The 19,136-nt window shown below is 33.4% G+C and overlaps 1 protein-coding gene across 4 annotated transcripts; it reads left to right on the forward strand.

The window, feature by feature from the left end:
* The first annotated feature begins 900 nt into the window (after positions 1-900).
* Positions 901-19,070, forward strand: LOC105319589 (calmodulin). Of its 4 annotated transcripts, none has more exons than XM_011417185.4 (5): positions 901-1,406; positions 14,379-14,433; positions 14,588-14,728; positions 16,407-16,646; positions 17,407-19,070. In XM_011417185.4, exons 1-5 carry the CDS (start codon positions 1,308-1,310, stop codon positions 17,439-17,441), a joined length of 570 nt encoding a protein of 189 aa, XP_011415487.1. In that variant the 5' UTR covers positions 901-1,307; the 3' UTR covers positions 17,442-19,070. The 4 variants fall into 4 exon arrangements, with proteins under 4 accessions (XP_011415487.1, XP_011415486.3, XP_034300811.2 ...); XM_011417184.4 differs by lacking the exon at positions 901-1,406 and adding an exon at positions 6,957-7,413; XM_034444920.2 differs by lacking the exon at positions 901-1,406 and adding an exon at positions 9,505-9,570.
* The last annotated feature ends 66 nt before the right edge of the window (positions 19,071-19,136 follow it).

A 19,136-nucleotide genomic window follows, 5' to 3' on the forward strand; every position in this document is an offset into this window, starting at 1 on the left:
AGTCTGTGTACATTTCATTTGCAACCAGCATCATATTTAACTTGTTTTGACGCAAGAAAAAGATATATAGTTACGTTCTACCGAAAGTCCAAGGTCATGTTGAAATGGTTCTACAGATTGAACCTTAATTAACGCTACAAAGGCGTCAAAATTACTACATGCACCAGATATAGTGATGTAAGTGTGTGGGGGTGTTTTTCCTTCTGTATATAAACTTCAGATTAAGTATAGTATTGGAATGACACAGAGTAGTTTTCTTTATCCAATCATCAAGGTAGACAGTACTCTTTTTTTCTTGCCTCATGAATAAATAATCCAGGGTACTTTATCTTCTCATTATCATGTAAATCCGCTCCCATTAATCACAATAATTCTGCCTTAAATTTTCAATTGAATAATCAATCGTAAAAATATATTCTTTAAAAAAAAAACCAATTTACCATTTTCATAAGTCCATTTGCACTTTATCGATAGTTTTGTTGGCTAATCATTTTTCAAGTTTCCAAATGTAAAGTATTTTAAATGGGATACATTGATTTCATTGCATTTGTTTGTTCTACTATGTATAAACACACACAAGACCGTACCAATAGCACATCAATTTACGACATGTTGATGGTATATAAATGTGATGGAGCTTGAAAAAGTTAAGTTAGCAAATCTGTCGGACTGGCTCTTAAAGTGCCATTGCAGATTGTATTGTGAGCGATCTTCTCTGGAAAATAGCACACAAAGACTGATATTGAGAAATCGATTTAATGCTGTTGAATGTTTAATCATTGTTTCTGAAGAGTTACGCTTTTATCATACTATATTGTCTTTCAACCAATTGTAATATCTCTCTCTCTCTTTTATTTAAATGCCCCATTCCAAGAACATAGCCGATGTACGTTCCTGTAGCATCACAAAATACTCACAGAACTTGCTCAAAGCGACGACATGTATGTAATCCCCAGTGATTTTCGCCCAGTGATCACTGACACATTGATTTTGGTCGCGTGAATTCTCTGTGCACTGTTAATACGGCCCACAGGAAAGCGCTGGTCAGTGGACACTTCCAGGCCTCACTGGACCGCTTACATCAACGTCAACAACTCTCGGAAGACTTGGATGTCGGAGATAGATGTACCAGCTGCAAGCCTTGAAACTTCCTTCCACAAATCATCGACAGAGCAACTGAGCAACAGTTGACAAAGTTTTGTGGGGTGTTGCTGTGCCTCCACTCGAATCACTGACAGAGCAACTGTGCAATAGTTTACAAAGTTCGGTTAAAGAGTTTTTGCAAGGTGCTGCTGTGTTCTGTAAAGATGGCATATGTAAGGATATCGGCTGCTAATACCATCAAACAGAAGTACAACAGACGGCGAGCGTCCGCGCCTGTGACAGCCCATCATACGGTGGTCAAGGTAGGAAGCAGAGGGGCTCGGTTGTCTGATAATGGAGTTCTTAACTATTTGTTCCCAAAGACAAAATTGATTTAAATTGGTTATCTTATGTGTATTTCTTTGTATTGCAATTAAAAAAACATTCAGTGAAAACCCCTGCTTTAATCCTGTTGCAAAAGCGTATTCAATGTACATTTTTTAACTTAGTAATACATTGAATACACTTTTTTGACATGCATTGAAACGATGGTTTTCAGTGAATTATTTTTATTGTAAAACACGGAAATACACACAAGATTACCAATTTTAATCAAAAGGTCTTCGGGAACAGATAATAAAGAGCTCCACTATCCGACAATCGAGCCCCTGTGGCACAAAGTGCATCACATATACATGTAACTTTGTTATTTTCATTTGTTTTCCAGTTGTCTTATTTTAGTTTTTGTTTGGTGTTTCTCTGCTTTTTTTTGACCCAGTTCATTCATTATTTGCCAGATTAATAAGGAAGAGAGAATTTCTTCAACTGGGTTAGTTTTAAATCAGTCTAATCATAGCTTCATTTCAGTCATTGTTTGAATTAAGCCTAATATACAATATTAACGTTAAAATGTGATTACATTGCAGTTATGTAAGGTTTGGTAAGGGGGAGGTGTGGAGGTAGATAAAAATATCACTTATCAATCATTAAGAAGGAATAAAAAATATTGTTCAGAAAATGAAAATTATTGCAGAGAAATCTGCACCAACAAATAAACATCAAAACTATGATTATAGACCAAGTTCTTCATTTTACAAAATTACATCGACATCAAAAAAGAATTGCACCGGAAACACAATTAACACATCCGTAAAACAAATCAATACAAAAAAAAATTAAAATATTCGAATTCCATTATCTAATGAAATAAAAAAAAAAATAGCAGAGGGGAAACTGATTTGGAATGATATTACTGATCTGCTCGCCAATAACAGATATTCAATTAAGAACCACTATTTATAGAACAAGGAAAAACGTTTACAATAGACGAAAGCATTTTAATTTGAAAATGCAATTTAAAAAAACCACAACTAATGCGTACAAAAATAATAATTTACTCGATTTCCCTGGGTTTAGTTGCCCAAAATAGAAGTGTAGATCCAATAAAAAAGATTGAGCCAAAGGTGTCAGTGAATAAATGTCTTCGTCGAATAAAAGACTCTGTTTAATACAATAAAAATGGGACAGACAGACGAAAGAGACGTATGGATGTGATAAAACGTGAGTATGTTTCATCACAGCAAGGATTTCAAATCGAACGTTCCTGGTGTAAAACATAAACAAAAGAATGAGAGTGAAAGGGGATTGGTGCTTGCCACCAGTTCTATATCATATTTTTTGTTTTGAAATATCATTTTTTTTTTTGTCTTGGAATTTTATCCTTATGGTTTTTTACTGTATTTTTTTTATTTATCTTAAATGTACGTGAATAAGTGCACTTAAAATAAACTATTGTCTCCCTCATTAACTAATTGGTGTAATAATAAATAATGAGATCATCTGTAACCATGGCACAATTATTTATATTTTTTTCCTTGAATGATATTTCATAAATAGTGCCTGTTTGGGAGGGCAACAGTTGAAATTGACACCTCGAGAAAATCGCGAAGCGGAAGTTGACAATGGTTTTCGAGACACACAGATTTCCGTATTTAACATATTTAACATGAATGTATGATAACATTAATTAGTCAGTAAAGAAGACAGTTAGTAGTTATTTAACGCAAATCATTGTAGTTTGCACCTTACGTGATCGTGCACATTTGCAAGACGTGATCCATGATGGTTTAATTATATCGTGCTCTTTGCACGATGCGATCTATGACTGGCGTACAAATCCCATCATGTATAACACAGCATTCCGAGGCTAAATCGTGCGCTACACTCAAATGCACTCTAAAGTTGCGACGCGTACATATCAAGTGTAACATAAAATATATTATATCTTTTACAAATTACCTAATATATTCTCATGTCCATGTATATCCATGTTATCAATATAACTGATAACCCAAAAGAATGGCTAGTGCAGACAAAAACAAATAAACTGCGGGACATTTCATGGTGCGACTGGTTGCACGTTTTAATTAAGCTACCAGCAAGCATCACAGAGTATACCTATAGATATATTTCTGCTTTTTACTATCCTCTGTCAATAATTCATGAGAGTAAAACTGCTTTTATTACAAAAACCTGCAGTGTTGAGGCCTAGTTTTCACAGTATATGAACTTCACAATAGAGATCATTAGATAACTTTTCTCAATCAATATATCGTGCACTGAACACAAAATAAAGGCCACATTTTTTGTAAGCTCTAGAGTAGCTGCGAAACCAACGTGGAGCATTTTGAATTAAATATGCACACATGCTTTTTTATTACCGTTGAATTTATGTGCATAATTATCCATTACTGATTTATTTTTTAAAACACGGAAATAGATTCATGTACCTATTGCAAAACTGCAGTTATAAAAATTGATTATGCAGAAATATCAATATTCACATACATGTCGTTGAGTTTAAAAGGCCAAATTATGATATGAACAATAGTTCGTGGCCATGCTATTTAATGATAAATGATGTCATTAGTATGTATCATACGAGATTTTAGAGAATGATACATGCATTTTATTACACACTAGAAGTCAAATGCTTTATACTCTTTTAAATAACCTCCCAAATTGAGAGAGACAAATTCAAGTGCAGTTCGACTGTGACCTTTAGCATGGTAACTTTAATTTATAAAGTTTGTGCTAAAAATTTCACTTTACTTGTGTGGACTTGCATGTAACTGCACGTTTGGGATAAAATACTGTAAACGTACTCTATTTAACAAACATATTTTGCAAAACTTTTTTTTCTTCAATTAGATTTGGTTTAACAGCTCGTTTAGGTTTAACTTCACGACAGTTAGCAATGAATTAGATTTAGCGAAAGCTGCTGTCCACTAACCCCTCCCCCCCCCCCCCCAAAAAAAAAAAACAACAACAACAAAAACCACACACACAGCCAATACTTTTTATCATAAATCTGCATTCAAAATGCAAAAAAATTATTGGTTAGAATCTTTTTTCTCTTTAAGTCTGACGTTAAATGATTGATATATTGAAAGGTTTTTCTTCTATACATGTCTACAGAGGGGTGAATCTGCAAAATTGTAGGGTTTCAGAAAAATAATATTACCCAAAATTTGTCACTATTCATAAATATTTTGTTGCAAATTTACAACGGATTTTATTATCAAATCTTTTTTTTTTAATTCATTCTAAGAACAAGCTAGTTTAGAACGAACACGCAGCTCACGTGTATTCTGATCACGTGCTGTATCTTTCGAAATTAACAGCAAAAGAGTTTGAGGACAAACTCTACTGCTAGTCTAATCTTCTTAACATTCTTCTATAGAAATGATAAAATCTCCTTATTTAACATCATAGCATTCTTAAACACCAAGGTATTTTAGCCATCTTAATTACCAGTTGGTCTTAATCTATTCCCGTTCTCCTCAGAAGCAAGGGATTAGGACCGTCTTTAATCATTTTTCGGTTAACCATGTTCTTATTCTTAACCCTGGCCGATGTAAATCGATTAGCTATTGCAATGCATATATCGATGATAACAAATTTAAGTTCCTAACTATTGCATGCGCAAACCCTCGTGCATTACTTGTATTAACACCTGTTGTCTGAACCCGTCCTTGAGTTGGATGTTTCCATTACTAACTGCTGGTCAAAGTCATTGAAGATACTGTTCAAACATTTGGTACTACATTGCCAAAATAACTTTTTTCTTTCCTTTTAATACCCCCGACACTGAAAGATAATGACACTTTTCAATGATATTGACGCTGTTTACGAGATTTTCATATATTTCAATGAATTTTTGCCAGATGATGTTATGATTTATTCATTGCAAACGAGCGATGTTAAATACAATCGTTTTGAGGAGAACGACAATTTGTTGAGTTCTTTTTCAAATGAAGCCATTTGCATCGATTTGTCATTTCTTCGCGCGTAGACGTTTGAGCGAGTTTCCTAAGCTGACAAATTATGCTCTCTCAACATTATCCGCTTTCTGTCCGTTATCTATTTGAAATGAGAAATTGAACTATTTATAACACCACGGGAAACACATATAGGTCAATTAACAAAATTGACAAAATTAACTAGCAAAATCGTTCAAAGACCTTTAGGATATGGCCTCCTCTTTTGTCTCTATTTCAAGTACTTTTAAAGACGCGTTTACTTTTTGTTGAAAAATTTTTTTTTTTTAAAAAGTGGAAGATTTCTCTCTAAGTTTCTGTCCCATATCTAGATGAATTTAATTCGTTTGACCGTTTATTCCCCCAGTATTATAATTTTCATCAATTTAGCTTCTGCTGTAACTCTAAAGATAAAAGAAGATACCCCATTTCTGTGTTTGTAGATACTAGACTAGTACTAGTGCATATATATGTATTCCGTAGAAATGACCATGTGGCTTGTCAATTTCACATCCGGGTATATCTATTTCCTTTGAACTCAAAGTATTTAGAAATAGAGAAATATATACTTTACCATACACACAGAAAAAGAGAAGCATAATTATGTTTTTTTGCAATACTTGGTAACAAATACTAACCATGATAAATTATATAGTTTTCTAATTATATATAACTTTTCAAAATATTTTATTAAAATATTTAACTATGAGTTTTGAATTGCTCTTTTTAAATAGGTACCGTTAATTGTAAACTTTTGATATTATACATAAATAAACATGCATATATAAACACTGTAGTCTATATCATGTCTGATATTTGCATCATGAGTAAAAACAATAAATAAGTATGTTCATAGAGCAAAGGCAACCCGACTAATCCCTTTTCATGGAATTAAACAAGGTTTTACATAATCTGAGTACCACAAAAAAGGTATATTGTATAATAATGAAGTCAATTATCTTAGGGATTATCAAGGTAGGGATTAATTTCATAACACCATAAAAAGTGTTTTTCCCATCTGTATCTTTGCTTGTATTTGTATTAGGAACTAAGCTAAATCAGTAAATGCAAGAGTTCAATTTAAGAAATAACTTGCATTGTTTGTTTGAAACTGCAACTAAAGGTAAAATGTGATAGACAGACAGGAAACAGAAGGACTGATGAAGGACATACATGACAAGCCCTTCATATACCCCCGCCATAGACAAGGCAGTGCTTAAGAAATGTCATTTTGATCGGGGTTTTTTTTTTTTTGTTATGCTTATAATACTACTGGCTGACATTCAAAAACAAAAGTCAAAATAGCCTACAATTGGTCGTGTTTACCAACGTAATCAACAACAGTCCCGAATCTTGAATCCCAAGTCAATTCCGTCTTAGACGCAGGGTGACAACTTTCATTCATATAGTCCAGTACACTTCACAAGTTGCTGAACAGGAAGGGACGGAAGGTGCGGGAGTCGTTAATTTGATTGAAAGCCAGCCACTGGCCGCGTCCCCCGACAACCGGCGACGTAAGCGGCCTCCCCTGTCTACCAGATTCCGACAGGTCCTTTCGTGACATCAGTTGTTGTGACGTTATCGTAGGTGTCAAAACCTTTCTCTCATTGTCAAAATTTCTGTCTGCAGACCGCGCACGTGATGATGAAATCTTTATTAAAGATAAAATTGAATTTGTGCTCAGTTACATAACAAGAACTTTGTATCAAGGACAGACCCCGGGGCGCTTCTTGCCCAACAATCACTTTGGTGAACATCTACTCAGCTATCCTGTGTACTTTGTGAAAACGCAAACTACTCTTTAGTTTTCTGTGTGCACTCTTCGTGACGACGTCTTCATAACAAAGTCCTCCATAGACCGTAGACATCTGCATGAACAGACACCTAAATAATACAAGAGATGTCAGTGATGTTGACGTGGCAAAGGAACTACCGGAAGTACAAGACCCAAGACCTGAGCAGGAGGAGTGATCAGACCCTGGATGAAACCAACAACAACTGTTCTGTAACTGTAAGCTTCTTGTACTGTAACTGCATGTAAGGTTCCTGTACTGTAACTGTAAGAGTCCTGTTCTGTAACTGTAAGAGTCCTGTACTGTAACTGTAAGGTTCCTGCAATGTAACTGTTAGATTCCTGTACTGTACCTGTAAGATTCCCGTACTGTAACTGTAAGATTCCCGTACTGTAACTGTAAGATTCCCGTACTGTAACTACAAGGTTCCTGTTTTGTAACTGTAAGATTCCCGTACTGTGACTGTAAGGTTCCTGTACTGTAACTGTAAGATTCCCGTACTGTAACTGTAAGATTCCCGTACTGTAACTGTAAGATTCCCGTACTGTGACTGTAAGGTTCCCGTACTGTAACTGTAAGATTCCCGTACTGTAACTACAAGGTTCCTGTTTTGTAACTGTAAGATTCCCGTACTGTGACTGTAAGGTTCCTGTACTGTAACTGTAAGATTCCCGTACTGTAACTGTAAGATTCCCGTACTGTAACTGTAAGATTCCCGTACTGTGACTGTAAGGTTCCTGTACTGTAACTGTAAGATTCCCGTACTGTAACTACAAGGTTCCTGTTCTGTAACTGTAAGGTTCCTGTACTGTAACTGTAAGATTCCCGTATACTCTTACTGTAAAATCCCCGTACTGTGACTGTAAGATTCCCGTTTACTGTAACTGTAAGCTTCATGTACTGTAACTGTAAGATTCCCGTATACTCTTACTGTAAAATCCCCGTACTGTGACTGTAAGATTCCCGTTTACTGTAACTGTAAGCTTCATGTACTGTAACTGTAAGATTCCCGTACAGTTTCTTACGTGTAAGATTCCCATTCAGTAATTGTAAGATTTCCGTTCAGTAATTGTAAACTTCGTGTATCTTTCTAAATCTTGATTGAACTCACCTTCTACCAAGCCCTGTCCTTTTGACGTTATTTCTGAACAAACATTTGTGACAGCATTGCATTAGGGTTCTTATTAAATAGAATTTTGTAAAGACTGTGGAATATTTTTTTATTACATCCCGACTGTGGTTATCATTTGACTTTGTACAAAAGTGCAACGGTGGTCTTTCGCAAAATTCCTAATTGACGATATTGAACAAACAATACACCAAGTTAAAATTTCAATGGCATGGTTGGCAGTAGCATTCGTCTTAGCATGCGCATTTTGAACGCATTGCTGCTATCCATTCGGACACTACATGTAGACCAAATACACCTGCAAAAGGTTGAAGACTTGTATTACAATTTCGATTCGTTTATATTAGAAACGGACCATTACAGACAAGTTTTTTTTTTTGACTTTTGAAAATTGTCTATAATTTCAGTTAAGTAAATATACTCCCGATGAACAAAAAGTTTGATTCTATCATAAATTGCATGGTTTTTTTTAAGGATTTAAACATTTAATTATATTTTTTAAAAGGTTTTTTGAGACAATTTTATAGATTATGAAAAAAAGTTGAACACTTTAAATGAACCAATGGGGACTAACATTTAAAACCACCTTTTCGTTCGCAGTGTGAATTGGTTGTTTCAAATGTCTATGGTACAGATTTTATTGATCTGTAGATGAAAAACTTATAGATAGCATCATCTTTTTCGTAGAAAGATATATTGTAATCGTAGTTTTAATAAATGAATTTCAATTTCCCCCAAAAATCAATGGACGTTTAAAATTTTTCGTTCCTATCTGGTCTAGGAAATATTAATCACCTTGAAAATATGTAGCTCCATTAATACTGAGTGTTGAATTATTTATACTCTGATAGCTTATTGCAGAGGATTTAATGCTAAAATATATAGAAAAAATATAATGACGACAAAAATTGACGGAGAATATTTTTATACCCATCCACATTTTCATCAAAAATATCGAAAAATCGAATAAATATCAGATAGAAATAAACGTGTGTGAAAAGAGATAAATTCACGTACAACAGTTTTAAAAATGCAAAATGATTGTAAGCAAAGGTACTCTGTCGACTCAACGTTTAGAATTCACTATGTAATATCTGCATCTACATTTAATACTTATTTTGTTCACTAAAGTCGGACAAGGTTGTTACGTCGAAATCAATATTAATACAAGGCCGTTTCGTCGTAAAATCTATTCATGGATAGTCGCGGATGGTTCGAAATCAGCAATTTGGGACAGCTTAACCTGGTGAATATAATCTATGTTGTGTAGCATTTATTTGTTCATCTGTGAAGGTTTGTAAACATAGAATCTAAATAATACACCCCAGTTTAAATCGTTTTAGTACATCCACTGAATATCTTGAGAAAACCGAGACTACGAACAAACACATCTTTTGACTAGAAATTTACAATACAGTGATTCGAATTGCAGTTAAATTTTAGTTTAAATTGCTCGTGATAAAACTAGTCAAAAGATTAAACTTAAATATATAATATGACAGAATCACCCGGTATGAAATTGCAGATTTAAAAAAAAAAAAAATTAATTTTTTTTTTTTGAAAATCGCATTTAAAGGGGCATGGTCACGATTTTGGTCAAATTCTATTTTTATGTTTTTTTTATTAACAATGCTTTAGAAATGTAATTCTAATGATCAAATAAAATTTGAGTCATTCGTAGAGTTATAAGCAAGATACAGGGCTCACAAATCTTTGTCATGTAAACAAGGCTCGTGCCCTGTTTTTGTTTACATAGGTTCAATATACCAGTAAAAAATCTTTTTCCAGCTTATTTGTCTATCTTTTTATTTATTTTAGGCATAGATTAACAGTTCCTAACATTTATAACATTCATTTTAGGTTTAGAACTGAAATTTTTACTTCAACATTCAAAACGTAAACAAACGCTTTGTTTACACAGCGAAGAATTTCAAGCCCTGTAACTCGATCGCTTATAACTCAAATTTCTGTTGCCTAATAAAAATGCCTTTCTGCAGCACTGTAAATATTAAAATCGGAAAAAGAATTTTTGACCAAAATCGTGACCATGCCCCTTTAATCGAGGATATCTTATTGTGCTATCGCATTCGAATTGATAAACGCATGTGTCAATGATTTAAGGGAGAAAACATGTTTTAAAAGCGGGACACTTTTAGATTAATTTCCGAGCATTTCCAATAATAGCACCAAGGGAAAATTCTAATCAATAATGTTTCTATTTTTGAACCACAATATTGGAAAAGTGTCCTAAAAGAGCAATTTCTTGGCGTTCGCAGAATATTTGGAGGGGTTTCAAAATTCAAAAGACTAAACAGAAGAATCTGGTGATTTGATAGTGAGGGTTATAACCTTTTTTTCTGATCTGGCATCCCAAATCAACCGTTTCATTTGGTTAGCTGTTTTCATTTTCGTAAGCGGACAAGGACACAGAAAAAGCGGAAGTGGAAGCCGACTCGTAGAATTGCAATTTATCAGAGAAATCCAATTTAGCCAAGCATGGTGGAATTTAGTTAGGCTATCATTGATTGTCCATCAAGCGCGGATGGATATTGCACCCCTCTCGACACAAATAAAACCATCTCTTAAAAATAACTCTGAACTCCTTTTGACCGATATCTAATTTTCCATACATGACCGCCTCGATTTGGCAATTTGGTATCACGGAACGATGCTATAGGCTTTATCCTGATTGAAAATTAAGATCTTTCTCACTTGTTTTGATAAGGAAATTGGCAGAGTATAAGAGAAAATAGGGAAGGTTGCTAACGAGCTCTATTTCCCCTTGTATTGAGACCTTTTTACACTAAATCTGTCATCTTGTCACTGTATCTTTTTTAGTAAGACTCTGAAATTTTTTTAAATACAGAAATATTTTCCTCACATCTATTGTAATTCATTAAAAACAAACTCTCCATGGTTTTTTTTTAATTCTATGCAAAGGCGTTTTTTTTACCGAGCTACGAGGTTAGACCAACCATATTGCTGCTGTTTAGAAAATTTAATTTTTCATGCTGTGAAATCGATGAAACCGTACTGTCATAGAAATTACCAATAAAAGTCACAGGTGTGTAAATAAAGAACAGGAATTATATTTCAGTATTATGTTTTTATATATCAGAGATCTAAAAATAATGGTCATTATCCTTTTTTAAAACCTTCACATGAGCGGATAATAGATCGAAATTTGCTTGTGTTGTATGCCCCCTTCAGAATATTCTAGTTGTAATCCAGGGTCAGCAATATTGATGAATTACTTAACACTACCAATAAAGTCCATCACTCAAGGCCAGCAAACAATGTTAAGGGCGCTGGGTGGTCAAATACCTACTAGATCTACCTTAAACTTTTAAATATATAATTCACTTTTAGCTCTGATTTTATTACTACGTGTAGTATTGTTTAATAAAGAAAAATTCCATATACATGTATTTTAGCTTTTGATTCGAATACTAGTATACTTACTATATCTTTTTACACAGATTTTTTTCTTCTCACGGATGTTTATTGAATCTGAAAATGGTCATGACCAGCGAGTCCTCTTAAGGAATCTCTATCGTGACTTGTTTCCACGAGAAAAGATTATATAGAAATATTTTTATAGTATTGCCGAGACCTTACAAGCCGAGGGAACGTTTATCATGATGAGACCTCGATGATCAGTGCGTAATATTCGCATTTACTGCAGGAATTATGTCGTAACCTTGTGATAAAATTGACCTAAATTCGGACCTTTTTTCATGCAAGAAGAAAGTTCTGCAAAACACTGCAGATTACAATCATTTTGGACTTTGTTTTTAAGGTGGTAAGACCCTCTACAACGAGAGATAACTCCCACTAACACGGTGACCGTAAACATAGATGAAATGTTATACGATTAAGTTATTCTGTGTAGAATTATCTGTTCTGTTCTTATCCTTTAATTGTTTACATATTAATTTTGCTTTTCATCTTGAATATTAATTAAACGAGAAATATCAAATAAGGGAAAGGATTTGAGACACTAAACCTCACGCGCTACATGTATTTTTTTTTTTTTTTTTACTATTTTACTTCACTTCAAATCAGTGGACAAAAATCACAATGTGACCTTTCTGTCATACTGTCATTTTTCATGGTACATGTATGTATTTCATTAAAGGATTAGCGAGTACTACAAGAACGATCTATTGTATCTTGAGGGTTTTTTTTCTGTTTGTAAAATGCACAGTGTTGCGTTCAGACAACCAATGGTGCTGCTTGCGCTCTTCTAGAAAATCATGAATTATTTCTTTGCGATAAAGTAGTCCATAAAATTTGATCAGTGTGCTAAAAAAAATGTCCATTTTCCTCAAACGGTAGCGTTTAAATATTAATGGTTATATTGAGCGAGCGAAGCTTTATTTGCGTTTCAAGGAACATAACTTGATAATTGGAATAGTTTAACAATCGTACTTTAAGACTCGTGTGCAACACTCGGGAAGGAATATTGGAAAAAAAAGGAAGGATGAAGATTTTGATTATCTTGAAGAGCTTCTGTGATCAGCTGTACACTTGGCTTTAGAGTTCAGGCTGACCGATCGCGCGTCTAAAACATAAAAATGTAAAAGCTTAATATATATTTGTGTTTCTGTTAGATTTTATTTATGAAATTATTAGTTGAAAATATAAAATGATAATTTACTATACTTCGAACACAATATGCGTGTACTGCTTGAAAATGTTCGGTATATTTTTAAGATAAGGTGTCCCCAGAACAGAAAACAAAGCGGAATACTAGTTTATGTACCATTTGTGATCTGGCTAGGACTACCAAAACATAACACGTGTTCGCGTGAATAATACAGACTAAAAGGGAGGTCTTATGAGCTCATCCAACATTGAATGTAAGATCAAATGAACTGCGAATTTTGACCTCCCCTGTGCACAACTAAAATCTATAAATTATATACAACATATGCATACAATAAAATATTCATAAAACAAAAATAAAGATGCTTTAATATCTCCTATATTGGATAGTTTATAAACTAAACGTACTAAATAGAATTCATTTCGTTCATGTATCTTACACGCACTATTATCTGGGTATAGAAAACCTATTTCCCTTTGAGACTGGCGGTTTATCAAATGAATATGGTCCAAGGACGTTTGCTGTCCTTCTTGACCGTTTGGGTTCCCATATTTAAAAATAGACTAGCTTATCTGCATATTCATGACTATGTGAAGTGAATTACTATATATAGGTCCCACTTGTATCGATAATAAAACCCCAGAGAATATTAGAAACCATCACTAAGTTCATTCACCCAAACCAGAATAGTCTTTAATGCAGTAAATGCTTATAATTGTTTAAACACAACTTTGCATTCAGTGTCTTCAGCACATTTTTCCACTTGTGTCTGCAACCGAAACTCGTCTCGATCTATATCACACCATGATCCTAATATATCAATTAGATTGTAGAGTCTTTCCCATTCTTACGTCTTCTAAAATTGGCTTAATTGTCGCCGAGATGTATATTGCCTTTCTTCCGAATGTCAGATCGGCGTGAAAACCTAATTTAACAGGGCCACCTGACACGATTTACGACTTCCAACCGAGAAGCAAAGATGGTGGTCGAAACAATCCTCAATCACGTGATCATATTTCCACCAATAATTTCAAGAATTACAGTGTTTAGGTAATTTGAATGTCAAGATTCATTAACAAAATCCTGTTTGACTTTGTTAATTTCGGCAAGAATGCTGAAGCGGAGAGACATGAATGGCGATTGTCTTTTTCATTCATGCATGTGTCCTATGATGTTTGTTTTTGTCTGGCTTTTATGATACCAGTAGAGGCTTTGTTTTGGCCAATGGCCACATAATCTGTTGATTTGGACATTACGATCTTCAAGATTCATTTTCAGTTAGGACGAAAATTTATTCAGATATTGGCTATAGTGAGCTTTTTTTTTCTTTGATGGTATGAGCTCGGCTACCGAGAAAAAGGTTATTGGTGATTTTTTCTGAACAACGTTTGCTCCTTCATGCTTCTTGCTTCGTTTCTTAAAAACAAAAGTTTCGTCTTTTATAGGCACAGCGATCTCGAAGTCTGAATGATATTGCAGTTCCAGAGGACCAAAAAAGAGGTAAGGAATTAACTTTATGCCAACCTCCTTTTACGCTACTAGTACTATTAGAATTGCATGTGCACGAATCGAATATGTTACGTCAAAAAGAGAGGAAGAAAAATTCCATGGATGTAGGGACGCATTTACACAATGACATATTATTTGTTTGCAGAACTCAAAGAAGCTTTCGGTATGTTTGAGACTAGGAGGGGGAAAATGTCGGCCAAAGATCTCGGTCCTTTGCTGCGTTGTCTGGGACTGAACCCGTCCGAGAGGGACTTGGAGGAAGCACGTCACGAACTGGATGTCTGTGGTGAGTAATTGGTAAACTTGTAAACTCGCCTTGTTAACTGGTAAATTTACATTGTAAAGTCAAATTTGTAATGCTCGTATTAAAGATTATTGCAGTACTAAAACGACTGTTCAAAAAGAGATCATTTAATTGCTCTTCTGTGGATTAATATTTTGATAAATAGAGGATTTAATTTTACTACATGTATTTTAATTTTACATTTTTATAAAATATTTCAAATAAATCGAGGATAAAATTCAATATTTTTGTATTGCATTTCATTGATCTTATTTTTTACACTCACTGTGCTCATTGTAAACTTTACACATTTTTGGTTCGTACTCTTTGCTTTAAAACAATTGTATCATGCTTAGTATATTTATTTATAATTTAATTCTGGTTGTAACACGCTTTCTGATTGGTTGAAAAATTTATTTTATATCGTATAAAGAATGTTGCTTACGTCATAGTAAGACTAACGTCAAAAACGTATCAATCCGCCTGACGTTACGTTTGAATTTTGTACAATTTGTTGTCATTTTATAGATAAAATGACTGTTTTTATCAACAATCGATAGCAAAAAAATTAAATTATAAGGAATGAATTCAATATTTATTAGTTTTATACGATATAAAATGGTTTGGAACAGTTTACGCTTTTTTATAAACCGCTTCGCGGTTTATAAAGCGTAAACTGCCCCAAACCATTTTATATCGTATAAAACTAATAAATATTGAATTCATTCCTTAAATACATGTATTTTTATTTAGTTTTGTGGAAGTGGTATTTTTCACTGACACCTATTATGATATTAACATTAAAATGTTTCAATATCGATGATCAGTTCTGATTTTAAATTTTTTTTTCGAAAATGGTAAAACAAATCGTTTAAGTCGATTTCATTAAAACCATTATAACAAGACTAACAATAAGCTAGCTTTGTAAAATAGATATCACGGTTCATTATAAATCTTATGTACTTCGTGTATTTTAAAATAATATTAGGATAGTGAGGTCAACGGTACAAACTGGATTTTACTTGTACAAATAGTAGTACTATACTCTGTCCCGAGTTTTTGCTTCCACCACTTTTTGCTTAATATTTCGATAATCATAAATACCTTTGTGCTCAAACTACTTTCATCCACCAATATAAAAAATGTCCAGATTATCTGTTTTGAAACGCCCCGTCAACCGCTTCAGGTTTCAATACACATCCCAAAATAGAAAGTCTACGGGGATTTTGCATTGTATCAGCCATTAATAAGCCCGGATGATAACGTTGAAAAATTGCGCGAGGTATCCCGAGTACTTCTGAATGGAGAAAAGATGTAAACATTTCCCATTATAAATCTCCGTAAGAAATTTGTTTTCATTCCTGTGAACTTTTATGAGTGAAAAATGATAATTGTTCAATAAAGTTATCTGGGATGTATTCCCTTTCATCGATTTCAACTGTATTTCTTTCACAGATACATGTATGTGTATTTTTATGAAAAAATCATCAAAAAGTGATAGAAGCAATAACTTGGGACAGAATATATTAAATGAAACAAATAAAACACAGGAAAAATCAAATGTAGGACACCCTTACCTATGCATTTTTAAACTGGTAGAAAATTCTTATGAAAACTTTAAAAATGATTTATTTTTCTGATTATAGACAATTATGATAACAGTTCAATTATATCTTTTCAGCCAAAGGCCGTATAACATACGCTGACGTAGAGCGTTACGTCATGACGCACGGCGACGTGTACGCCGAGGAAACAGAGGACATTCTAGAGGCGTTCCGAGTGCTAGACAAATATGGGAGCGGAAAAATATCTGTCAACGACTTCAAGCGCTGCATGACCACAATGGGGGACAGGATGACTCTCGATGAAGTGGAGGAAATCATTAAATATGCAAAATCTGATGGCTTCATCGAGTACGAAGGTAGGCAACCAAAAAATCGGATTTATGTTTTGTAGGTCTGGTAGAACACGATTACCCAAAGTTATAATCCGACTTTATAGCCATTTTTATTGTTTAAGGTGTTGGTAGGGAAATTGCAAAGAAAGGAAAATTCGGAAGCAATAAAAATGGAGTGATAAATCAGAGGGAGATAGAAAATTATCGTATTCCCGCTTTTTCTTTACATTGTTTTACCACGTCCATTAGTGTGATTATTAAAATGTGATTGTCTATTTTTTGTTTTTTATTGAAACACTTAAAAAATATATTTAGTTGTTAAATGATAGATAAAATATTGTGTGTGTAATATGATTTAAACAAGACTGTTAAATTTTTCTTTAATGTTAAGGGGTCATACCCGTGCATCAGTTAAAAAAATATTAAGAGAATTTTTAATTCGTCCGATCTCAACTACTGACGATTTTTCCACTTTTCTGTCAATGCATATTAAACTGCATGTAATATTTGATTTATCAAAGATCAAATGATACATATCCTTACATATTCTTCTTTGCATCATATAACACCACACTATTGAATCATTGCAGAACATACTCTATCACTATATCCCCATATGCGATCTCAATGTATTGTTTTTATGCGTTTTCACTCTACCAGAGTGCAGGGCTTGCTTTCAACGATACATTGTTTCTAAATAATTGTTGTTAAATGTTGATAATTGATACTATAGTACATTTAGTTAGACTGCTTCTAAAAGTATTTGATTTATCTAATATTTCAGATCTGCTTCGTGAATTAAGTGAATCAACGAAATAGGGGAGTTTGGTACCAACCTTTGACCCCATTCTCCTGCAGATTTGGAAATCTTGCAAAGTTTCCGGAAGCGGCCATTAGTTGAAGTCAACATAATACGGACTGTTGGCATATCTCGTCCCTTTTTTCAGTAACTGGACGTTTGAAATTGGACACCAATGCGGCTGCATCTTTGCTGCAATTTAGTGTTGAAACACCCTGGCGCTGAAAACCTAAAACCTTTACACTTATGTCACGTGAGACGTCACGTGGTGCCCCTTGTTGACAGCATTCCATTGTTGTTTGGATATAAACAGTTGACAACAAAATTCCATGTATATATTTTTGGTATTCATCATACATTTGTTGCTGTTGGGATTTTTTTCTCTCGTTATAGCCAATGAGATCAGAAACTGTGGATACAACTTTTGATTGGTAAATATTACGCACAAACAGTTCAAAGACATGCATCACTATACTAAGTGTCATTTAGTGTGCATCACAACTATGTAATAATTGTTGATTTCCTATGCTCAGTGTTAAAGATAATTATTTTATTATTATGTTAGGTTTAATATTCAGCTGTTCTGTTATATTGAAATATCATAATTTTTTTTAAAGAAAACATTCCTTTTCATAAGTCTTTTTACTAATCAAATATTGTTACAGATTTTTCGTACTTTGATTGACGCACTATATCAATGCAATTACATGTACATGTATTATTACAATTAGTGCTATGTACAATTTTCTGTTCTATGTCATTTTTGTTAAAAGGGCTGTTATTTTTTGGTCATTTTGGGGGCTTTTTTCTTATATGAAAATGAATTTTCTTATGAATATGTGTCACAATACAGTTTATGATCGGCATTTGTACATGTACCCAGTTTTTCATTGCAAAAATGGTTAATAACCATAATATGCCTACTTTGCATAAGCTTACTTATGGTGGTATTTACAAAGTCTCTCTCCCTGGAAATTTCCATATAAAAACTAATTCATTCAAAAACTATTATTTAGTGGACGTTATATGATTCATTCACATGTTGCACTTTGTAAAAATTGCATGCTTATTTCATTTGCATGAAATCCTTTTGAAGTCTTTTGTATATAAAAAAAAAATAAAGGCTTATCCAATCAAATAAGACTGCTACATTGATGATGGTATTATTTGCAGAATCAGTAAATTAACTATTTAAGCGTTATTGATTTCTTATGTAATGACAAAAATGATGCTATTAAATTATTTAAATTAATCAGACAAGCTAGCTAAACATAAAATAAATACAAACAAAATATGTTTATTAATCTCTCTCTTTTTTTTTTTTTGGCGACATGTCAATCATCTTCAATTTTACATTTTATAGCAATAATATATATACATGTATAGCGGCGGTATTGAAAAAGATTAAGATAAGAGAAACGAAAAATACCATCAAAGGTTAATTATTAATTAATGTATTAGCACATAAATCTTGTTTGTAATATGTTTAATAACTGTTGCATAAGTTAAGCTATATTATTCGTTATTTATATACTAGTAAAAACACAATCCAATTGTTAGTTAAATCACGTTATAGTTTTTCAGAGTTTTGTTTCTTACACAACACGTTTTGAAATAAAATATTTTGCTCCTTACCATACAAACAATCAGATTTGTAATTGTTGTTTTGTGTATTTAACGTTTCAAAAAGCCCTGTTAATTGTTAAATCAAAAAG

The sequence above is a fragment of the Magallana gigas genome, chromosome 5 (genome assembly GCF_963853765.1).
Source record: "Magallana gigas chromosome 5, xbMagGiga1.1, whole genome shotgun sequence".
Classification (NCBI taxonomy): Eukaryota; Metazoa; Mollusca; class Bivalvia; order Ostreida; family Ostreidae; genus Magallana; species Magallana gigas.

Excerpts from the sequence above, each read along its gene's own strand:
- LOC105319589 (XM_011417184.4), top strand. The coding sequence starts at position 7,303 with ATGTCAGTGATGTTGACGTGGCAAAGGAACTACCGGAAGTACAAGACC. Across the intron at positions 14,434-14,587 it reads TCCAGAGGACCAAAAAAGAG|AACTCAAAGAAGCTTTCGGT; the intron begins GTAAGGAATTAA and ends ATTTGTTTGCAG. Across the intron at positions 14,729-16,406 it reads TCACGAACTGGATGTCTGTG|CCAAAGGCCGTATAACATAC; the intron begins GTGAGTAATTGG and ends ATATCTTTTCAG.